The sequence below is a fragment of the Piliocolobus tephrosceles genome, chromosome 9 (genome assembly GCF_002776525.5).
Source record: "Piliocolobus tephrosceles isolate RC106 chromosome 9, ASM277652v3, whole genome shotgun sequence".
NCBI lineage: Eukaryota > Metazoa > Chordata > Mammalia > Primates > Cercopithecidae > Piliocolobus > Piliocolobus tephrosceles.
In genome coordinates, this window is record NC_045442.1 from 66,510,716 (window position 1) to 66,535,491 (window position 24,776).

Sequence of the window (24,776 nt, forward strand, 5' to 3'; positions counted from 1 at the left end):
CGGCCAACAATTTGCACTACTTTTTTTTTTTTTTTTTTTTGAGACAGAGTCTTGCTCTGTGGCCCGGTCTGGAGTGCAGTGGCCGGATCTCAGCTCACTGCAAGCTCCGCCTCCCGGGTTTACGCCATTCTCCTGCCTCAGCCTCCCGAGTAGCTGGGACTACAGGCGCCCTCCACCCCGCCCGGCTAGTTTTTTGTATTTTTTTAGTAGAGACGGGGTTTCACCATGTTAGCCAGGATGGTCTCGATCTCCTGACCTCGTGATCCGCCTGTCTCAGCCTCCCAAAGTGCTGGGATTACAGGCTTGAGCCACCGCGCCCGGCCTACAATTTGCACTTCTAACCAGCTTCCTGGTGCTGCAGATGCTGCTGGCCCAGAAACCCCTCTTTGAGAACCATGGACTCAGAGGAACAAATTACCAAGGGAGTAATTTCTGGCAGTGGTAAGGGAGAAATTTAGAGATAGCAGGTCTCTTCATCCTTTCCCAAACACAGTTTCCCCCTGATGTTTAGACATCCTGCAGCAGCGCAGCTGGGGAGCATGCACCAATTCTGCTTGGCTGCACCTGTGCCCACCTGTGAATAATCCATGTTTCATCCCGTTCCAGCTTTCTTTACCTCGTGCTTTCAACAAGAGGGCACCCCTCTTGCATGTGGGCTGGTTAGATGCCTAGGCGACAGGAGGTCCGTACAGTGAGAATGAATCAAACACCAACCAGGCAGATGAAACCAATGCATTCTTTATTGCAGACTGAAGCTTAGGGGCTCACTCACTGTGAGCTCTGATTTGGGGGCTTCTGTGGCTGCCCACACTTTCCGAGACAGACAAAGGCAAACTCTCCAAGCAGAGGAGAAAACAACTTTCAGAAACTGCCCCTTCAAAGACCTGAGGTGAGGGACCTGGGACAGCAGGCAGCTTGGCATGCAGGGGTTAACCAGAAAGGCCAGGTCTAGAGGGCCAGGCACACCTAACCCTCATCTCCTGGTGACTGCAGGTCACTCCCTTCCTCAGGAGTGCCACGCAGACTCTGAAACAACCTAATAGGCCAAGGGCCTCCCAGGGTTGGGTTAGGGAGGAGGCTGAGCACAGGCTCGGCTCCCTGGAAGTGGCAGGGAGAGAATTTCACCCTCTGCTCGGAGGACATCCCCAGCCTAGGTCCTTCCTTCTCAAACTCTGAAGTGCTTACAGGAATCAGGTGGTGGTCTTGCTAAAATGCAGGGTCTGAGCCGGGAGGTCTAGGGTGAGGCCTAGACTCTGCTTTCCTAACAAGTCCCCAGGTGTCACTGCTGCTGCCGGTCCACAAACCACACTTTGAGTTGCAAGGCTCTGGTCATACATTGCCTTTGTGCACATCAGAGAAGCATGCCTCAACTTCAACAAGGAGAAACCCCACTCCAGGCAGGTGGGGCCAGCGCAGCCTGGACAGGACCACAGTCCCCACTTGCCCCCAACACCCACCGATGAACTTGGTAGCTCTGGAGATCCTGTCTTGACCTCCTCATCCTGAAAACCCTCTGCCAAGAGTTTGACCAGCCAGACCCTGGGATATGAGCAGAATAAACAGTCTCTTGAGATACTGAGCACTCAGCTCAGTGATGGCCCAACAACGGCCCAAACTATCAGTTCCTTGCCAAGAGACAGGAGACCTGGGCAGGGACGGGGTAACTGGGAGCATTCTGAGCAGGGATTACTGCTCTGAGCAGTGGTCTGAGCTCTCAACATCTAGCCTCAGGAGTAGTAAAGTGGCCACTCGTCCACAGGACACAGGATTTGGGTGGCCTGGCTTTGCCTCAAGCCCTGGGGTCTCAGGTGCCTCCGGAGATTCAAACGAAGGTGCAGATCAGGTGGGGTCTGGGGCACTGAGTCGGCTTGCTCCACAGATGAGGAGAAGGTGGGAGGTAGATACCTGAGGACCAAGCAGTCGAGGTTCTTCAAGCCACAGGTGTTCTCAGGAAGCAAGAGCCCCAGGCCCTCTCCTGGTAGGGAACCAAACATCCCTGCTTGCCAGGCACTGTCCCAGTTTTAGCACCGAGAGTTCCATGTCCAGGGAAACCAGGACAGCTGGTCACCCTGTTGCCTGACCACACCCTAAGATGCCAGGTTGAGGGCCTCAAAAGAACTAGGTCATCAGGGCTTTGGGCGTTGACCTGGGAGCTGGCTGGCTACAAATCCGGTGTCCACAGCGCCTTCTGCCCCCAGGGGGCCATGACAAGGCAGCCAGGCTGCTGCTGACGGGACGGTGATGAGGGTGGCCATCTAATCACTTTAGACCAGAGCCGCAGGTGCAAAAGGCTCTGCTGTTGAGTGATGCTAGAGGGACACAGCACTCAGGACTTCCCACCCCGCCAGTTTGTTAACTGTGGGGAATGACAGAGCTGAAGAGACTTGCTCCCCATTCCCAGCCTGCCAGTCCTCAGGCTCCTACGTGAATGTCCTTGCCCCGCAGCAGTGCCAGCCCATATTCCCACCACAGCTCTCCCAAGACTCCTAGTTCAGGCTCCTGCCAGTCCAGGGACCACAGGACTGAAGACCGGGCCCTGCAGAGGGCCGCATCCAGGTCAGTTCTCAGGAAGCAATAAATAGATGGAGGTTGTCTTCTCTTCTCAGGGCAGCGACTGGCTCTCAGCACTAAAAGCAAGGTCTCAAACCCACAGGAGCTCAGAAAATACCCAGCAATGCCCACCTGTGCCTGCTGATCTGGAGGTAACTTGGAGGCATGTACTGCTTAAAAACCTCCAGGGAGCCCAAAGGAGGTAAGGGTCCCTTTTTTTCAAGTGACAAGGCTCAGAGAGGGCAGGAGATCTGCCTGAGTTTGCACAGCAGCTGTGAGTGCTGAGTCCAGGCTGCAGGCCCCACCTTGCCTCATTCCTTGGGCATTCCAGAGCCCACTACTGCTGTAAGCTATCTATCCAGACCAGCTGTACCCCACCCACCACGTGCTGCTCGGCCCACCCTCCCCCAGCCCCCAAGCTTGGCCTCCCATGGGCCTCCCTCCCTTCCAGGATTCCAGGCCAGTGGCCTCTGTCCCTTGCTGGGTGGGCATGAGGAGGGTGGCCTAAGGTAGGGGGGCTCTTGCGCCATCCGGAGACATGAGCATATCAAACTTGATGAGCGGCGGGGCGATCACGCGCACCTCAGCATTGAGTGGGTTGAAGCGGAGGTTGATGCTGCGCAAGGCTGGCATGGCGGCCAGCTTCTCCACGGGCACATCTGTTGGGGACAGAATGGACAGGTTAGAGCGGTGGGGGCCAACCAGACAGAAAAGAAGGACAATGGGCCAGGAGGACTCTGAGCACATGATGGTGAGGGGCAGCTCTCCATTATCCACTGCACGTGGGCTCAGCTCCTGGTGCCCAGCCCTGTGCAAGGCACCATGGGGCCCACCAGGATATGACAACCACATGGAGGAAAACATCCTAAAAAATAAGAATCAACTGCTTCAAAAAGTTAAACATAGGATTGCCATATAACCCAGCAATTTTACTCCTAGGTGGAACTGAAAGAATTAAAAACTGGCATTCAAACAAATACTTTGACACAAATGTTCATAGCAGCACTATTTACAATAGTCAAATGTCCACCAATAGATGAATGGATAAATGAAATAATATACACATGGCCGGGCGCGGGGGCTCAAGCCTGTTATCCCAGCACTTTGGGAGGCCGAGACGGGCGGATCATGAGGTCAGGAGATCGAGACCATCCTGGCTAACATGGTGAAACTCCGTCTCTACTAAAAAATACAAAAAACTAGCCGGGCACAGTGGCGGGCACCTGTAGTCCCAGCTACTCGGGAGGCTGAGGCAGGAAAATGGCGTAAACCTGGGAGGCGGAGCTTGCAGTGAGCCTAGATCCGGCCACTGCACTCCAGTCTGGGCGACAGAGCGAGACTCCGCCTCAAAAAAAAAAAAAAAAAAAAAAAAGAAATAATATACACATATAATGGAATACTATGCAGCCATTTAAAGGAACGAAATTCTGATACAGGCTACAACATGGATGAACCTTGAAAACATTGTGCTAAAGAAAGAAGGCAGGCACAAAAAGACAAATACCTCCACTTACGTGAGGTACGCAGAGTAGTTGAATTCATAGAAACAGAAAGTAGAACAGAGGTTCCCAGGGACTAGGAGAAGGGGAAGTAGGGAGTTATTGCTTAATAGCTACAGTTTCTGTTGGATGAAAATATTTTGGAAATAGTGGTGATGGTTGCGCAACATGGTGAAAGTAATTAATGCCACTGAGCTACAGTATGCTTTCAAATGGTTAAAATTAGTCGGGCTATAGTCTCAGCTAGTCAGGACGCTGAGGCAGGAGAATCTCTTGAGCTCAGAAGTTCAAAGTCAGGATGGGCAACATAGCGAGACCCCAGTCTCTATTTCTTAAAAAAAAAAAAAAAAAAAAAAGGTTAAAATGGCTCACTTTGTTATATATATTTATCACAATTTAAAAATAATGTAATATGCCAAAACCACTGAATTGCATATTTTAAATGGGTGAATTGTATCGTATGTGAAGTATAGCTCAATAAAACTATTAAAAAACAAAGACTATTATGTGCATAAAGAGTATTTTTGCCAAGAGATAGGAAGTTGCATACAGTGGCCTATGGAAATATTTCTTAACTATGGGAATGCCATTTTGTGTCATGACATCTGCTCCATCATACCCCTAAACAGTCCCTAAAAAAGCAGACATGACTATCTTGGGTCTAAGGGAGGTTAGTTACAGTTTGAGTTTATCAGGACTCTTGATAAGGTGCCCTACTTGTATCACTGCTCCATAAGAGCTATCTGGGAAGTTCCAGACTATATCGGATCATCACTATGTTGGATCATCACTTAGAGATGGAATGTTCTCTGGAATTAAAACAAACACATCTCCTGTCCCAGCTCTGGTTTCCAAAATTTAACGTGTAGAATTTGGAAATCAAGTTTCAAGCTGTCATCCACCTAACCTACATAAGATAACTAGGACATTTTCCAACACTTATCAAAAATGCCACAGTGTAATAAATATAAAGACAGTAGTGATCTACTAATTAATTAATTCCAGGTCCAATATTCTCAGTTATAACTGAAGAGGCAGCACAGCCTAGTGTCATAGACGTGAAATTTAACAGACAGCCCTAAGCTGATGTCCCAGCTTTACCTCCTAAAAATTTGTATTACTTCCCGTACCTTGTTTTCCTAATCTTGAAAATGGAAATAACTAATATTTCCTCAAACAGAATTAAATTGGGGAGTGACTGCTTAAAGGATATGGGGACTCCTTTGGGGTGACAGAATTATTTTGGAATTAGATAGAGGTGATGATTGCACAACACTGTGAATGTCCTAAATGCCAGTGAATTGTATACTTTATGTGGTTAAGTGGTTCATTTTATGTTATGTGAATTTTGCCTCAGTTTTTTTTTTTAAAAAGAACCAGAATAAGGCAGCAGCTATATTAATACCTGGCAACCTGTTATAGTTCCTCCTACCTAACCTTTAAGACCACTCAGACAAGATTAGGACGCTTGCCCTTGATGCATGCCCTATCCAGGCGGAGGCTCTGGCTGCATCTGCTCTTCCCTGATCCAACTCTGTGAGCAGCCAGATCCCATAGAACCTCCCACCCTAGCACAGGACGGGGCCAGACCTCATCCCACGGAGTCCTGCACAACCTCAGGCCGCTGGTGACAGCAAGAGCCAGCTCCTGTCCTCTCCTGGGCACGAAATATTGCCCAGAGTTGGGGGTTTTTGTTTCTGTGGTTGTTTTGTTGTTAATTTTAAAACACACTGGTGGATATTATGCACTATTTTACTTTAGGCAAATGGTACTCTGCTATATAGATCTCAGGCCACTTCTATATATATATATAATATATATTACATATATAATATATATTTATAATATATATTTTATATATTACACATATATAATATATATTACATATATACATATATATATTTTACTAAGCACCGATAACAATCTTTTTTAAAATTTATTTTTAACTGTGGTAAAATACAAATAAATTTACCATCCTAACCAGTTTTAGGTGTACAGTTCAGCAGCATGAATACATTCACACTGTCGTACAACCAATCTCCAGAACTCGATCTTGCAAAATTGAAACTCTATACCCATTTAAACAAAAACTCCCTATCCCTCCCTCCTCCCAGCACCTGGCAACCACCACTCTACTTTCTGTCTCTATGAATTTGACTACCCTAGGTACCTCATATAAGTGGAATCATATAGTATTTGCCTTTTTGTGATGGGCTTATGCCACTGAGCATAATGTCCTCAAGGCTCATCCATGTTATGGCATGCGGCATTGATAATGCAGGATTATTAAGCCTTAAAAAGGAAGAAACTCCAGGCGCAGTGGCTCACACCTGTAATCCCAGCACTTTGGGCGGCCAAGGCGGGTGGATCAACTGAGGTCAGGAGTTCAAGACCAGCCTGACCAACACGGTGAAATCTCGTCTCTTATAAATACAAAAAATTATTGGGAGGCCGAGATGGGCGGATCACGAGGTTGGGAGATCAAGACCATCCTGGCTAACACAGTGAAACCCCGTCTCTACTAAAAAATACAAAAAACTAGCCGGGCGAGGTGGCGGGCGCCTGTAGTCCCAGCTACTTGGGAGGCTGAGGCAGGAGAATGGCATAAACCCAGGAGGCGGAGCTTGCAGTGAGCTGAGATCTGGCCACTGCACTCCAGCCTGGGCGACAGAGCGAGACTCCGTCTCAAAAGAAAAAGAAAAAAAAATTAGCCGGGTGTGGTGGCACATGCCTGTAATCCCACCTACTTGGGAGGCTGAGGCAGGAGAATCACTTGAACCTGGGAGGTGGAGGTTGCAGTGAGCCGAGATTGCTCCAGCCTGGGCAACAAGAGCTAAACTTCGTGTAAATAAATAAAGAATAAAAAGGAAGAAACTTCAGACACATGTCATAACATGAACAAACCTTGAGGTTCACCTGTCAATGGTCACTTGGGTCGCTCCCATCACTTGGCTATGATGAACAATGCTGCTAAGAACAGGAGTGCGCCAATATCTCTTCAAGTTCCTGCTTTCCATTCTTCCAGATATATATGCAGATGTAGGTGACCCCCACCCAGATAAAAATAGAAAACATTCAAGAACCCCCAATAGGGTTCCTCTGTGCCCCTTTCCAGTTTATACCCCTGATCTTCTTCTTCATTAATTTGGTCTATTCCTGAACTTCACATAAATGGAACCACATAGCATGGGCCAGGCTTTTACTCAAATGTCTTTAGGACTTTCAGTTTCAGAAAGTCTTAAACTTTTTTTTTTTGTTTTCATAGTTGAGATTTTATTGGTTGAGGATCAGTACAGACATTTCAATTTGTACACAATTCTTAACATATGTAACGAAATTCTAAAAAGCCATGTATTGTAATTCTTTTTTAAAGTTATTCCAGTGACTTTCCAGCTTAAAATTTGGAAGCAAATTTTCCTTAAGAGGCTATCAAGTACCAGTATCTTCACATGTTGGTCAGCTGTTACATATGGCCCACCAGTTCACAACTGAATAGCATGTACACCATATATTCAAATCTGTAATCTTTCACAGCACAGTAACAAAGTTATCAGGAAAACAGGACTACCACAACCAAAGATGTTACAGAGTGCACACAATTCTGACAGGGAGCACCATAATCAAGGAGTGGTTTTCTTTAGGAAACAATTCTACTAAAAAACATGAGAATAGACGTAAAATAAAATGTTCAAGACATTAAATGCGGGACTGACTCCATATCGCCATTTAATATGCTTTGTATTATAGGATATAAAAACTCACCCCCCATCTATGGAATGTTAAGCTGACACCCAAGACAGTCAAAGCCTCCCATAATTCAATATCGCACACTATTTTCTGGTTGTACCAAAAAATAAACAACCAGCAAATGATTTCACCTCTTTTTTTTTTTTTTTTTTGAGATGGAGTCTTGCCCTGTCGCCCAGGCTGGAGTGCAGTGGCCCGATCTCAGCTCCCTGCAAGCTCCGCCTCCCGGGTTTACGCCATTTTCCTGCTTCAGCCTCCTGAGTAGCTGGGACTACAGGCGCCTGCCACCACGCCTGGCTAGTTTTTTGTATTTTTAGTAGAGACGGGGTTTCACCATGTTAGCCAGGATGGTCTCGATCTCTTGACCTCGTGATCCGCCCGTCTCGGCCTCCCAAAGTGCTGGGATTACAGGCTTGAGCCACCGCGCCCGTCCGATTTCGCCTCTTAAAAAAAAAGCATTTACACTTAAAAAATGGGATGAGATGGGATTCCCTCCTTCTTAAAAATGTTTCTAGAGCTACTAAAAAACTTGCATTTACAAAAGAGTTGATAAAAATATTCCTCTGGATTGTACAAGAAGGGAGAAAGGGACCACTGGTAAGACATGGTATTAATCAGACTTGGCTTCTTTCTCTCCTGCTTCATCAGAGGCTGGACTCTCCTCAGTTTTCGTTTCCCCGTTTTCCGCAGGTAAATCTTCTTTAGTTTCTTTGGCCTATTTTCCCTTTGCTCCCCTTTTCCCTTTTGTTTGCACTTTTTTGTCTGAAGATTTATACTTCGCTGTTGCCTTTTTCGGCTTTGCTTCCACTTTTGCGGGAGGTTTAGCTGACAACCGCGCCAGTCTCTTCTTGGGCTCTTCCTTGGTGGCCCCTTCGGGGGAGCTGACCTTCCTCTTGAACATCCTGGCAGTGGGGAAGGCGCGTGCCGGGTGCCTGCGGGCCGCAGCACGCTGAGAGCCTTCGCGAAACTGGGCTGCCTGGCCACTGCCACTCCTCCCCCTTTAAACTTTTTTTTACTCAGAAAAGTTGAATATTATTGTCTTAAGTCTCTTCCCCCCTCCCTTTTTCATTTGGAAATAATTTCAAATGTATAAAATGTTCCAAAACTAAAAATAAAAACAGTAGCAAAAATATATATGGCTAGATTCGCTATATATATATATATATATTTTTTTTTTTTTTTGAGATGGAGTCTCACTCTGTCGCCCAGGCTGGAGTGCAGTGGTGTGATCTCAGCTCACTGAAACCTCCACCTCCCAGGTTCAAACAATTCTCCTGCCTCAGCCTCAAGAGTAGCTGGGACTACAGGCGCGTGCCACTATGCCCGGCTAATTTTTTATATTTTTAGTAGAGACAGGTTTTACCATATTAGCCAGGATGGTCTCAATCTCCTGACCTCATGATCCGCCCACCTCTGCCTCCCAAGGTGCTGGGATTATAGGCGTGAGCCACCATGCCCAGCCTAGATTCGCCAATTATTATCATTTTATCCTGTTTGCTCTATCATTTGTGCGTGCATTTTCTCTCTCTCTCTCTACACACACACACACACACAGTTTTTCTGAATCATTTGAGTGTACCATACATACATCATGGCCCTCAGGGTGTATTTCCTAGGAATTGGGACATTCTCTTACATAACCACAGTGCAGTTAAGGATTCCAGGTGTTCACATTGATAGAATGTGTATCTAACCCATGGCCCACAGTTCAGCGTGGTCAGGTGCCCTAACATCCTGTACAGCACTTCCCCCTCTAGTACCAGACCCAGTCTGGAATCAAGGATTACATTTACTTCTAACTCTTTGGGCCCCTTTGTCTTTTATGACATTGACATCGGAGGAGTAGTGCACTACTCCCTTCCCTTTTTAAAAGTTCCTCATTTTGTGTTTGTCTGGTGTTTCTTCATGATTCGACCAAGACTTCGCATCCTCAGTTGAAGACTGCACAGATGCATGTTCTTCCTGGGGTATCACGTCAGAGGCACACCAAGTTCATCTTTATTGTTACTTTTGATCACTTGATCAATGTGTAACTTGCTTTCTCCACTATAAAATTACTATTGTGTTTTTTTTTTCTCCCTTGCAACTAACAAGAAGTCTGTGGGGACACATCTTAAGAGCGTGCAAATATCCTAAATGCTGGTTCTCACCAACATTTAGCATTCATCACCCTTAGACTTAGCATCCACTAAAGATTCTCACCTGACCTGATCTTTATGATGGCTGCAAAATGATTTCCCAATGTTAACAGTCCTCAGCATTCTACTTCTCTTCCACTTATCTATTATCAATATAGACTCCTATGTTTCTAGTGATTTATAATTCATTATTGGACTTCATTATCCTGATGCTCAAATGGTCCAGATTTGACAAGTGGGAGCCCCTTTGGCCTGGCTCCTGTATCTTTTGACATGGCTCCAGCACTTTTTGGATGCACTGACTTTCTAGGAAGACATGTCTTGAGTCTTCCCTGTTCCCAGCCCTGGAATCAGCCACTTCCCCAAGAAGTCCTGGTTCCTTTCAATGGGGAAGAGTATTAGTGCCGAATAGTAAGTGTGACTGACTAAGCCATGTTTTACATTCCATGCACGAGGACTGTGCACATCTAATCCATCTGCTTTTGACTGCTGCTTAGCATACCATGCTGTTTACCTACCACACTCTACCTCTCTACTCTGCCAGTGATGACACCTAGGCCTCTATCTGTCCTTAGGAGCCAATGTGGGAAGTCTTTGGATGTATGCCCAGGAGCAGGACTGATTGCTCTGTCAAAGAATATGTGTATATACCTCCACTACCTGCTCTCTAGAATTCCTGTCGAAGCTCCCAGGAGCTTCCTATCCTGTTTCCTATCCCAACAAAGGCTTTCAAAGAGGCTGCTGACCTGTCCTGAGAGAGTTTCCTGGAGATGTTCTCAAATTGCTTATGGAATCTTCCAGGCCTCCTTGTTCTGCTGTGGGTCACAGCACAGAACAAACCTATCCCTTCTTGTCCATGACACTTCTGAAGCCTGAAGCTTAGAAAACACCACCACCTTCTTTAGGCAAAGGTCCCAGATCCTTCGCTTCATGTTGGGAATGAGTGCGTGGTGGTTATTAAGATAAACAAGCTCTGGAGTTAGAAGGATACGCCCAGCTTTCCAGTGACTGTGGTGCCTCAGGCAGGATCCCTGTACCTGAGCTTTCTCACCTGTAAAATGGGGTCACACTGCCCACCTTGCAGGGAGGCCCCAGAAGTCGATAAGACGCCTGCATGCAGTACAACAGCACAGTGCTCCAGCAACAGGTGTCCAGCTAGTGCAGGTTCCCTGCTCCCTGTCACTGGTCTGGGGCCTGCATCTGCTGAGCAGCAGCCCAGATCCCTGGGGATAAGCCCACAGAGTTTGGCCAGCAGAGTCTCAAGCCTGAGTTCACCACTGAGATAACCCGGATGTCGGCTCACACAGAAAGGAACAAGGGTTGAGCCTCAGATGTCTCCTGAAAGCACTATGGCTCCTGGAGCCCCTCACCACCACTCACAGAAGGCCAAAGCCCCAGATTTGGCCTCCACTGAGAGCACCAACTAGAAAGTTCCTGGACACACTCATATTCATGGGCCATTGCCAAGAAGCTGTACAGATCATGGCAGAGAGACCACGGGAGGTAGGAGGGTCCTGAGAGTTGTGAAAACCCAGGCTCAGTGGGAGGAAGTAATTTTGCCTGGGGTCACCCAGCCAGTGGGTGGCGGGGCTGACACAGAGACGGAGAAGATTCTTGGCCACAGAGAAGTGCTATGCAGGAGTCCCCAGGCCCTGTAAACAGGCAGCCAGATTCCCTGACAGGAGGAGCTCGCCCACCTTTAGACTCTGGGGTGACCTGGCCTCTCAGTTCCCTGAAGGCAGGCTCTGTGTATGAGACCAGGGGCCCAGTCCATGGCCTTGAATGCTGGGGTCACAGGGACCTCTGTCCCCAATAGGAAGACTGGCTATAGGACAGCTGGGGTGGGGAGGGGGTGCTAGTCATCACCTGCCTGGAGCAGGAACCACGTGACAGGTGAGCGAGGCAGCAAGGAGGGGTGGGAGAGGCCGGGACTCCAGGGCAAATGGAGGCTCAGGCAGGAAAAGACGCAGAGACAGGCTGTTTTCAGAAGGCAGGGTTATAAGCAGCCGTGACTCCTTGGAGAAGACGAAAAGCAAAAACAAGTGATAGGAGTACCCGCTCACCTCCTTCGCTTTCTCTGGAGCTCATGCGGGTGCAAATGTCACATCACACAGCTGCCAGCAGCCTGGCCTCACTCGTCCCAGCCTCTTGCAGGGTGTAGGGACTAAAGAAAGGTGCTGCCTATGGTAGTTCTTGAATCTCTTCTTTCAAGCAGGGCACCCATTTTCCCTACTAATGATGGCCGGGAAGAAAAGGGCTAATTCCTTGGACTCTTGCACATCTCCACATTCAGCAGCTCTGTGGCAGCCATTCCCCAGCGGCACAGCCAGCAGCGTGGGCAGGGATACAGATGCCATCCCCTGTGCCCCGATCACCCAGAATAAGAAAGACCCCTCGCACTTGGCTTTTATTTCATGGGGCATCAACCTCCATTGGACACAGAAGGAAATCAAGGCGCAAGGAGGTGTAGCACCTTTGTCTAAATGGGCCCAGCAAAGGGGGCTGCTTCTGGGAACTGATGTTTGAGGCCCTATGCTAGACAGTTCCTCACAACGACCTATTTCTCAGGTAAGAAAACTTGATTCCCAGTTTCTTGATGCCCAAGGTCCCCACGCCAGTAAGTGGTGAAGGCAGGACAGTTCCTGATCCCAGAGCCCATACACTTCAACCCGCAACACAGAGGGGCAAGGCCAAGGCCAGAACCTGGTCTCCTTGCACTGGCCCCTGGCCCGCAAAAGATAACAATGACAGGCAAGTTTCGCTGAGCAATTCAGTAAGGGCTGGAGCCTGGGCTGAGAGATCACAACCTCAGTTGTCAAGATATTCCCACTTGAGAAATGGGGGCTCAGAGCTGCTGTCACCCCTTCTTCCCATCTGCTACTGAAGACCACTCATCCTGCCCCAGTTTCTCCAGAGGAGGCTGAACAGGGGCTTGCTAAGGACCCTCCCCACTCTGGACTCTGTGTCTCCTCTGTCCCTCAGCTGGGAAGGCCAGTGGCCCACACAGTGGCTAGTACTTCTGAGGGTGGGAGGGGGGTCCCCCTGTCATGCTGCTGCCACAGGCTTGCTGGGCATGGCAGGAAGACCTGCTACAGCCCAGCCCTGGAACACATCCCCGTGACTCCAGGCCTAATGGGAGCAGCACTGCCGGGGTCTTAGCTTGTTGTTTCCACGTCTGCCACAGAGCTGGCCTCCCCGGGGTCTGTGGCATTTTCTGAACCACCCTGCTAAAGGCCAGTAATAGCATTCACAGGCACAGAGCAGGGATTAGGTATAGCTCTTTCCCCTAATTTAACTGCAAAAGTCATTTGAGCAGCTTAGAGGAAGGAGCGATGGGACCATCAAACATGCCAAAGCTGGCAGAACCAACACATCAGAGCAGTCAAGCTCACAAGTGACAAGCCCAAGAAGGCAACTGGGAGTTTCTGGATAAAGCTGAAAGATCATTTATGCTCACAGCATCCTGACAAGAGAGGGAGATCGCTGGAGGCTGCAGAGGAGAATATGAAATGATCTGCATTTTGTGGATGGGGAAACTGAGGCTTGGAGAAGTTAAATAAATGTCCCGAGGCTAGACAGCACAGTGGTCTCTGGAATCTGTTGTACCTGGAGAGGAAAGGGACCTCAGCTTTACCTTCAGTACCATGGGCCATGCTCTCATCACCACTCACCACACCCTGCTTCTCCCGAAATCCCAGCTCAAGGGCTGCTTCCTCTGCTACTCCCCTTCATCCCCCTCAAAACTCTCTGAACACTTTCTTTATACCACACTCATGTCGTGCACCATGTTCTGCAACCTGTGAATATGTCTGTTCACTCCTGTAAATGTGACACAAAGCACAGTGCCCACGGGGTGCTCCATATCTGTTGGATGAATGAATGTCTAACCTTTTGAACTGGATCATGAGTCCCTTCAGGCTGAGACCACACTGAGCTGGGCAAACAGCAGATCCACCATCAATGCTGCTTAATCAACTCTGTGACCACAGCTACACTCAAGAGTTGGGGCCCATTCCCTGGCCTCACCCATTCTGTGCACATTTGCCAGTCAGGGCCAGGCCTCTGTGGACCAAGGCTATGATGAAACACTTACCCTAGTCTTCCCCTTTGACACTAGTAATCTAATTTATAAAATGTAAAGATATTGATGAATAAAAGTAAAATCATCACGTCCCATCATCTAGAATGAATCACTATTAATGTCTTGGTATACGGCCTTCCCCACTGTTTAATGTGTTTGGGTGTGTGTGTATATACACTCATACACATATGTATTTCCAAATGGCCTCCTGGATAGCATGTCATGGCATGCTGTTCTTCATGACATGCCATAAATATCTTTTCAGGTTACAAACTGGTGACTTTCTATGGCTGCATCATAGTCCGTGGGATGGATGTACCACTTTGGCTCCTGTTCCTATTGTTGGACATCCAGGTTGTTTTCAAAGTTTCACTTTTTTTTTGTTTTTGTTTTTGTTTTTTGAGACAGAGTCTTGCTCTGTTGCCCAGGCTGGAGTGCAGTGGCGTGATCTCGGCTCACTGCAACCTCCGCCTCCTGGGTTCAAGTGATTCTCCTGCCTCAGCCTCCCTAGTAGCTGGGATTACAGGTGCACGCCACCACACCCAGCTAATTTTTGCATTTTTAGTAGAGATGGGGTTTCACCATATTGGCCAGGCTGGTCTCGAACTCCTGACCTCAAGTGATCCGCCTGCCTCGGCCTCCCAAAGTGCTGGTATTACAGGCTTGAGCCACTGCACTCGGCCCCCAACATTCCACTATTCCAGATAATGAGAGGCTTTGAGTCTACAGGGCATTCTGGGGTTACTTCCATCTCTTTCAGCCTATGACCGTAGAATGTAGGATGTGAGGTTCTAGAATCCTTTTATGAAGCCAGAGGAATGTTCCTTTAACTTTCCCATGGCCTCCAAGTATATGGGCTTCTGTTGCAAGGCTTCATGTGTTAGGTGGGGACTAAAGTCAAGGACTCAGTGGCCTATGGCAGGGTGAAAACCTCAAGCCAAATTAAACTATGCACTGCCTGGCCCTCCTCCCACTGTAGACAGCAACCCTGGACTCCCACCTATGTCTGTGGGAAGTTTAGAGTAATCAATAGTAGTAGAAGCAGAGTGGGCAGTGTTTACAGAAAATTACTTCCCTGAGGTCAGCTTGCCCCCATCTCACTAACTGTTAACAATATTGATGGGTAAACTTGTTTTACATCAGTGGAACTGGCTGAGAAGCAGGATGGTTACAAATGATGGCTCCAGAGCGCTCTCCTGGTCTAGTGTGGCGCTCACAGTGGCACCCTGTGAGAAGGAGGGGGTCAGGACCTGGGGAAGTGTCAAGGGCGGTGAGCGCCTAGCACAGAGGTAACCAGAATTGCTGGCTGGCCTCTGATTCCAGCATTGCTGGAGAATCTAGGCCAGCCCTGGCCCCACATCTCAGCCTCAAGGCAGCTCTGGTGCTTGGACACAAAAACAACCAAGATCAAGGACGCCCTGCTGTGCTGTGCTGAGCTGCACACCCCCTCTCAAAATGCCACAAGAGATAAGCAAGCAGACTGTGGTAACCTGGCGGGGACAGGGGGTCATGCCGCAACAAGAAGGCTCCGGGGTCACACACACACGTATCTCAGACCACTCCACCACACCCTGCTGGGCAGAGTCAGGTGGGGACGGGGGCTGAGCCTTCCCTACCTCCACAGGGCCCTGGACTGGCCATCCTGGCAGGGGTGGGGCCAGAGCAAATGGAAATAGTACAGCTCCAGCCCTCAGAGAGCCAGGAGCACACTGCACAGCCTTGACAATCCTGCAGGCTGACTTCTAGCCTGCAGAAAAAGCTAGACTGCAGGTAGACTGGAGTTCTGAATCTCCTGCTGATGAACGGCCATTTGGCAGGGTGAAAAGGGCCAGGGACACAGGCCCTAATTTTGGCACTGCCATTTAAAGCTGTGCACCCTCAGGCAAGCCCCTTCACGTCTCTGAACCTCATCCTTTCATCTTTAAGACCATCCTACCACCTCATGGTCTGTGGGGTGGGACCATCCGTGCTCTCCAGGGAGGAGGGGGCTAGTGAGGTGCAGGAAGTATGGTGGGCACCCCCATTGACAGGATGGGAAGCATAGGATGTTTTAAGAACCTACTAATAAACCTAGAGACATTTTTCTGTCCTTAAGTATGAGCTGCAGGGAAAGAAAAGCAAAGGAGAAAAACCCTTGGCTTTGATTCCTCCTCTGTGCCACAGGCTGGCCAGCAAGGGTGGGCTAATGGGCATGGAGGGGGCCACCCACCACAGCCTTTCCCTCCAAAGACTCCCCTGCACCCTGATCTAATATGCAATCAAAGCCAGATCATAACAATTCTTTGCAGAAATGACTCAGTCTTCTTATTGGCCACTCTGGAGACAGCCAAATAAGCAGCTGAAACTGCTGAGCCCATGCCTGACATTTATCCTCCCTGCCCTCTGCACCCTCCCTCCTCCTCCCTTCTGCACTTCGGCCACTGGAAGGCCTGTGCCCTCCCACAGGCTGCTCTCAGGGCTCTCTTAGTTCCTCTGCTTTGGTTAAGGTGCTCTGGGTAGAGCCTCAGAAAAGAATGACAATTTTGCTGTCCCCTTTCATGTGCCTGTGTTCCCTGCCTTGGAGTTGGTGGTGCACACCTGGGGCAGAAGCATTCATCAGAAGTTCTGGTCTAGCTCAGTGGTTCTATCTAGCCTGCACACTGGAATCCTCTGGATAAAGCTGCCTCTGCCAAAGTTATGACAGGGAGAGAAATCTGACATAGCTGACTCCCATCTTGCTTCTAACCTCACAAGCTGTCATTGATCATTCTTGAGCATAAGCCAAGCTAACTATAGGAGGAATTTCTTTATAGTTTAACCTTAAAACAAAACCAACAACAGTCCCTTACCAAAACTAACTCCCTCCTTGCTCAGGGACCACCTTTGCAAAACTAACAAGTTAGGCACAAGGTTAGAATTATGGTTCAGAAGTCGTGTGGCCAGGGTCACAAGATTCCTAACCTCCCTGACTGCTGCTACAGATAATATCACAACTGTAAAACCTATGATTGGTGTTTGAGGTATCTTTCAGACTCTGCATTCTGATAAACCAGCCGGCACCACCTGGACCAGTGTATTAGTCCGTTTTCAGGCTGCTGATAAAGACATACCAGAGGCTGGGTAACTTATAAAGAAAAAGCGGTTTAATGGACTCACAATCATGGCAGAAGGTGAAAGGCATGTCTCACATGGTAGCAGGCAAGACAGAATGAGAGCCAAGTGAAAGGGGAAACCCCTTTTAAAACCATCAGATCTCGTGAGACTTACTCACTACCACGAGAACGCACGGGGGAAACCACCCCCACGATTCGATTCTCTCCCACCAGGTCCCTCGCACAACACATGGGAATCATGGGAGCTACAATTCAAGATAAGATTTGGGTGGGGACACAGCCAAACCATATCAACCAGTAACCCATACCAAGAAACTGGCTCAGCTGGTCTTGCACCCAGGAACTGACTCAGGGCAAGAAGACAGCTTCAACCTCCTATGACTTTATCCCCAACCCAACCAATCAGCATTCCCCTTTCCCTAGCCTCCTGCCTGACAAACTATCCTTGAAAAATTCTAACCTCTAAATTCTCAAGAAGGCTGATTTGAGAATTCTCTCCCATCCTCTGGCTTGGCTAGCCCTGTGATTATTAAACTCTTTCTTTGCTGCGAAACCTGCTGTTCTCAGTGAATTGGCTTTCCTGGGCAGCAGGCAAGAAGAAACCACTGGGCAACTACATTGACAGCTTTAAAAAATCATGAAGCCCGAATCCCACCATCAGAGACTCTGATTTAATCGGCATGGGGTGTGGTCAGGACATGGAGTTTTAAAAGCCTGCCCAATGATTTGAATGCACAGCTAGTCTGAGCACCACTGGTCTTCTCAGTGAAGATTAATGAGAGAATCTGGTGAACATTTTTGCACAGTACTTCTATTCTGGGTGCCACCCTCCCCCGACTTGCAGAGTTGACCAAAGCTAGCAGGAGTGGGGCTGACTGCCTACCTGGCCTAGGGAAACCTGCCTCATTACCTTACACTGTTCTCTCTACCCTAAAGGGGTTTCCTTCCAACAAAAGTTATGCACTTCAGCCATAATGTTCCTGTGGCTTTCTATCCCCCTTTAGCTATGTGCAAAAACTCTCCCTATGCAAAGCACTGTCCTGAACAGTCTGCAGCAAGACTACTTGGGTTGGAATCCTGGCTAAGATGGAGTGACCTTGGCCAAGTTATTTAATGTCCCTGTGCCTTGGTTTCCTCACCTGAAAAGAATAATAGTATCTGCCTCATAAAGTTGTCATGAGGATTAAACAAGAGCATCCTTGGAAAGTGCTTAGAGAAGAGCTGGGTGTGTAGCAAATGGTCACTAGCACACGGGACAATGCCAGGAGCTCTGTGAGAACAGGGAGTGTGTTTGTTCTATTTGTGTCTCGAGCTCGGTGTAGCTCGGCTCCAGCACAAAATAAATCACTTAGTTAAAAACAGCAACTGGTGAATGAAGGAACATTTCCCAAATGCCTAAATTCAAACGTGTCCCCAGAGTGTTGACAAAAATTGCATGCCGCATTCTGGACTGAAATACAGTTATAATTAAGCATTAATCGGGCTGTACTTTGGCCCACTTTCTTGTTGCCAAAGTCACACAGCACAAGATCCTGACCATGTGCATCTCAGTTGTTCCTGTAGATAGGATTTCTGACATTAGGGTCCAAAGACTGTTTCTAAATCGATTCGTGTCCCTGTTGTTCCTATAGACAGGATCACTGACATTAGAATCATGAGCTTTTGCTGCGGGATAGCTTAAGATGTCTTTCAGATCCCCAATTCCAGCAACCAGTCTGGAAACCCCCACAGAGGATCAGTATCAGCATGAAAGCACAGCTGCTTCCTCTCCCTGTCCCATGACCTCGCCCTGCACTCTTCCACCCATCAATGATCTCCATGCTTCGGCCCACTCCCAAACTGTTAAAAACTCTAATTCCAAATTCCTTGGGGTGATAGATTTGAGGTATCCTCTCATGTCTTCATTCAGTGACTCTATGATTAAACCTCTTTCTCTGCTGCAACCCAGTGTCTTGGCATACTGACTTGCTGAGTGCATCAGGCAACAAACCCATTATGGTTACATGCCCATGTCCATATCCCCACAAGCCTTTTATTCTTTGGATAAGGCATCCTTGCAAGGCTGGGCTTGGAGATCCAGGGCATCAGGCGGCTCTCCAGCACTCTGGACAGAGACAGGGACAGGCAGTAGTGGAGAGTGGCAGTAAATGCAGCCTGGAAGTCTTTTGTTGTGTTTTATTTTTTAATTTAACTTTACTTATTTTTTTCTTTTGAGACACAGTCTCACTCTGTCACCCAGGCTGGAGTGCAGTGGTGCAATCTTGGCTAACTGCAACCTCTGCTTCCTGGGTTCAAGCAGTTTTCCTGCCTCAGCCTCCCGAGTAGCAGGGACTACAGGTGCATGCCACCACACCTGGCTAATTTTTGTATTTTTAGTAGAGACAGGGTTTCACCATGTCAGCCAGGTGAATCTCAAACTCCTGACCACAAGTGATCCATCCACCTCAGCCTTCCAAAGTCCTGGGATTACAGGCGTGAACCACTGTGCCCGGCCCTTTTCTTGTGTTTTAAACAAGGGTCAAGAACTTCTTGCTGTTGGCCTGTGTGCTACCAGCAGAGCACCAACAGTATCCTGGACAGCTGGAGGTTTTGGTTCACCCAGGTTTCACCACACAGTGGTTGGCACAGAGAATGCCATTTGGGCAAAGACCAAGCGTGTGGCTTGCTACTTCCCTGTGGGTGAACACAAGTGGGGCAGGGGCTGCAAACAGGAGCTTCCTGTACTCTCGTGTCTGGAGACCACGTCTAATTTGCACTAATTGCTGTTGACACCTGTTTGTTTAATCCCAACCTCTCCCTCAGTGCAGCTGCACAGCCAGCAAGCGCTGCCTGCACTGTTTGTCTAACGACCACCTCCTAAGTGCTGGCTAACACAATCGATGCCTGCACCTACTGCTTGATGCCTGTGAGTACAACTCAAAGCTCTGCAGACACCAAGCAAGGGTGTGCAGGGCAGAAGGCACGAAGCTGCTGGGCATGCAGACAAGAAGCTACCACCTCGGAGGGCAAGTCATTCTTTCATGGGACTTGTGACAGTGCACAGGGGTCAGGGCAAGGCTCAGACTCTGGGAAGCTGGCTGTGCTCAGGGAGCAATCCAAACTCCGTACCCAGGGAGGGGACAAATCAACATCCCTCCAGATGGGTGTGGAGCCCCAGATCCAGGGGCAGGAGAGAAGTGCCACAGGTTTGACTTTGTCCTCCCAGATATGCCAACCCAGAGGGTCCCTGCCTCGTCCAATCCTTGTCAGGCTTGAAGGCTGTGCATCATGATTGTTCCCTCTTCCAGATACTAAGTGGCCATCTCGAATCCCTTTTACCGATGTGGTAAGGAAGAGAGGGAGGGAGGGAAGGAGGAAGGATCCCCTGCCACCCCAGCACTGTCAGTCCGTTGCAGCCAGCCTGCCATTCTGTACTGGCCAGTTACTGGCTCTAATCTTTCCATGCTACACCAGGGTCACTCTGAGATCTTGCCCAACTCATTGAGGTCTTGCCCAGCTCTAACAGACCATGATTACATTCCACAAGAACCTCATCTGAGCTGCCCCTTACATTCTTAGAGAGCAACTACCACCATAGAGAGAGCTCACTGCATGTCAGCATGGTTCGAAGTGCACTGTATATACTGACTCATTTAATCCAGTATTATCCAGAGAAGGAAATGGAGATACTGAGAAATTGAACAACTTGCTGGAAACATAAACCCACATTTCCTTGATCCCCTGCAGTTAGGTTCGGCCAGTCAGTGCCCCAGAGGGGATAGGGTGTGAGTTTCTGTCTTAGCATCCCAGGGTCCAGGCCACCTGCATTGGCCTCCCAGTCCCTACTTGGCAGTCCTGCAGAATGACGTGAGCTCACCAGTTCCACTGTGGCCTCCTGCTCTCCCATTCCTGACTATGGAAGGGAATAACTCACCTGGAGGGTTCATCAGCAGTCTTCTGAGAGTAACGACTGGCAGCTCAGCCTGCAGCCACTGCCAAAGCCTCCCATGCTTTTGTAAGAACCTAAGTCCCCATGAATCCCTTTTTACTTAAAATGCCCACATGGTTTCTGTTTCCTGTACTTCCTGATCAGGTGTCTGGGAGATTAGGGGAAGCACAGTGGAGGAAGGCGCTTTATAACCAGGAGGTATCAGGCATGGGAAGGTTAGTCATCATTATCTACCAACCAGGATGTAGAGGGGCCCCTTTACATATGCAGACACTTACATGGGGGGAGGATCAACAATCCCCTTGAAGTCCATGAAGGATTTTACGCTTTATAAAATGCGGTGTGTGCATTAATTTCATCTTATCCTCTGGAGAGGGCTGTGAGGATATAGGTAATGACTATCTTCCTATTTTTCAGATTTGAAACTCAGTCTGTTTCCAGTTAATCGACCTCACACAGATGGTGTTGAAGCTGAGACTCAGACACAGACCTGCAGCCTCCCCACACAAGCTCCTTTCCATCATCTTTATAGTGGTAAGTGGGGGATTCCTCCTGTCAGTTACCTTCTCTGCAGAAATTATTTGTCCCCACTCTGTGAGCCACAATGGGACCCAAGACTGAGAACTGAAATGACAGAGCAGCATGCTTCCAGGTGTGTGCATGGGGAGAAGGAGGGGTGGGGGGGCTTTGGGGGACCAGGGAGGGTGCGCCACAACTCTGCTGGGGGCTGGATGCTCAGAATCTTCCAGAAGGCCAACTATGGCAAACCTTCCCTGGCCAGCTGCCTCTGGCCCTGGGCCTTGCAACCATTGGCTAGCCTCCATCATACCTCTGAACAGTGCCCTCTGGCTCCTCTGTCCTGGCCCCTGGGTGCATGCAAGAAGTATATGCAACAAGTGGCCCCATGGGTTAAAGGGCAAGGAGTGAGCAGGCAGCATGTGGTCAGGACTCCAGGTAGAGTCCTGAGTGGCAGGTGGTGGGCTAAGGCAGGAGGTGATCACAGTGACACTGCTTCCAGCCCCAATTCCAGTGGGTGGCACTGTCCTCCCCACTCTGCAGATGAGGAATTCGCGGAGAGGAGGAGACCTGCTCATGCTAATGTTGTGTGTGGGGCTTCAGACCTTTGCCTTTCTTACTACAAAATTCTGAGAAGTCAAGGATAAGGAAGTGAGGACAGGCAAGAGTTGAACGTGGAAAGTGGTCGGGATTGAGCAGAGTTTGATTCAGAGGCTCTCTACCCTGCAGGGAGACACAAGTCATCAGGAGAGAAGCAGAAGGAGGTGTAAGAGGGAGCCCTGGCTTCTGCTTCTGCTTTTGTTTTGTTTTGTTTTGTTTTGTTTTGTTTTGTTTTTTTGAGATGGAGTCTTGCTCTGTCGCCCAGGTTGGAGTGCAGTGGCGCAATCTCGGTTCACTGCAACCTCTGCCTCCTGGGTTTACGCCATTCTCCTGCCTCAGCCTCCCGAGTAGCTGGGACTATAGGCACTCGCCACTACGCCCTGCTAATTTTTTGTATTCTTTAGTACAGACGGGGTTTCACTGTGTTAGCCAGGATGGTCTCAATCTCCTGACCTCGTACTCCGCCTGCCTCGGCCTCCTAAAGTGCTGGGATTACAGGCGTGAGCCACCGCGCCTGGCCTCTGCTTCTGTTTTCACCATGGGAGTTTCCCTTTCTTTTTTCTTTTTTAATTGTTGTTGTTGCTGTTGAGACAAAGTCTCCCTCTGTCACCCAGACTGGAGTACAGTACTGCAATCATAGTTCATTGCAGCCTTGAACTCCTGGGCTCAAGTACTCCTCTTGCTTCAGTCTGCTGAGTAGCTGGGACTACAGGTGTGTACCACCATGCCTGGCTAATGGTTTTTGAAATTTTTTTGTAGAGATGGGGGCCTCATTATGTTGCTCAGGCTGGTTTTGAACTCCCGGCCTCAAGTGATCCTCCTGCCTTGGCCTCATAAAGTGCTGGGATTACAGGCGTGAGCCCCCAGGCCTAGTCAGGCGTTTCCCTCTCTGTGTCATCCAGGCTGAAGACAGGTAGGCAGTCCCAGGGGACAATGACAAGACCTTTTGTGATCATGTTTCAATCTGCCTTATGAGCCCAGAGGAAGTTCTGAGGGCAGCTGGCACTGACAGGTCAAGGCACCGTCCCTGGCAAGCTGGGAGGTCTGAAGCCTCCCACTATGCCACTATCTGGCCCGGCAAGAGGCAGAGCTTTGGGTCCAGAAGCATTTGTTTTGGCCAAGATTCCCTACTTCCTGCTGACCCCATTCTACTGAAGGTTGGTGGGTCCATAGGATGGGCAGCGGGCCAGGTGTTGGCGCAGTCCTTACTAAATGAGGACTTATTATACAAACAAATCACCAGGGATTCTTGCTCAGGTGCAGATTCTGACTCAGGAGGTATGAAGTGAAACGTAAGGTTCTGCATTTCTAACAGGCTTCCGGGATGCCCGTGCTGCTGGCCTATGGATGCCACTTTGAGAATTGAAAGCCCAAGCAGAGCTTCTCAGGCTTCAGCATGCATGTGAATCAGAAAGTGGGGCATCGGGGGGCAGGCATTACAACAGACTGCTGCCCCCTCCCTAGAGTTTCTGATGTAAGTCTGGGGCGAGGCCAGGGAATGTGCATTTCTAACCAGTTCTCTAGCAATGCTACTGCTGCTGGTCCTGGGACCACACTTTGAGAAACATCAGCTGGGATAGTAAGAGGTGAAACAGGACAAAGACAGAATTAAGTAAATGCAGGCCAAAGCATCCTATATGACACAGATACTTTTCCTCTTAAAAGTGCTGTTGGCTGGGCGCAGTGGCTCGCGCCTGTAATCCCAGCACTTTGGGAGGCCGAGGCAGGCAGATCACTTGAGCTTAGGAATTTGAGACCAGCCAGGGCAACATGGCAAAAACCCATCTCTACCAAAAATACAAAAATTAGCCGGGCATGGTGGTGTGCGCCTGTGGTTCCAGCTACTTGAGAGGCTGAAGTGGGAAGATCACTGAGCCTGGGAAGTTGAGGTTGCAGTGAGCCAAGATCATGCCACTGCACTCCAGCCTGTGTGACAGAGCGAGACCCCATCTCAAAGAAAAAAAAAAAGTGTTGTAGTGTTGTTACTCTATTTAATCAATTCTTTTTTGTTTTAGTTTTTTTGAGACAGGGTCTCACTCTGTGGCCCAGGCTGGAGGGCAGTGGTGTAATCACAGCTCACTGCAACCTCAACCTCCCAGGCTCAATTGATCCTACCACCTCAGCCTCCTGAGTAGCTGGAACTACAGGTTCACACTACCACACCCGACTAATTTTTGTACTTTTTGTAGAGATGGGGTTTTGCCATGTTGTCCAGGTTGGTCTCAAACTCCTAGGCTCAGGCAATTCTCCCACCTTGGCCTGCCAAAGTGCTGGAATTACAGGTGTGAGCCACCATGCCCATCTTAAATTCTTAATGAAGACTTGTTTTCCTCTAATCTCTTGTATTCTCTGAGCAGTGGGTGCATAGGAAAAAAGAAAAAAACAAACAAACAGAGAACTGAGGGTTATGGAAAGTTAAATTCCAGCTTAACTGAAATAATATCTCTTACTGGGCAAAATGAAGTCTCTCAAATATGTGATGCTTGTCTTCACCCTGACATGTTCTGGGACTGAATTGCTAAGCAGCACCAAGTGCCGGTGAGCAAGTGGTGAGGCCCGGCTGCCCTGCATCCACCTTCAAGTCATGTGTGTCAGCTACTGGGGTGAACGAGCTGACTGCCCCCA

General features: G+C 48.8%; 1 protein-coding gene and 1 pseudogene across 3 annotated transcripts in view; both read right to left on the reverse strand.

Annotated features, from left to right (window-relative positions):
- Positions 1-717: 717 nt before the first annotated feature.
- Positions 718-24,776, reverse strand: part of LRRC20 (leucine rich repeat containing 20) — a 93,383-nt gene continuing 69,324 nt past the window's right edge. For all 3 annotated transcript variants that reach the window (XM_023205028.2, XM_023205029.2, XM_023205030.2), the window contains one exon: positions 718-3,209. In XM_023205028.2, the coding sequence (XP_023060796.1) occupies positions 3,055-3,209 (155 nt within the window). In that variant the 3' untranslated portion in view covers positions 718-3,054. The remainder of the gene's footprint in view (positions 3,210-24,776) is intronic.
- Positions 8,241-8,890, reverse strand: LOC111537897 (annotated as a pseudogene).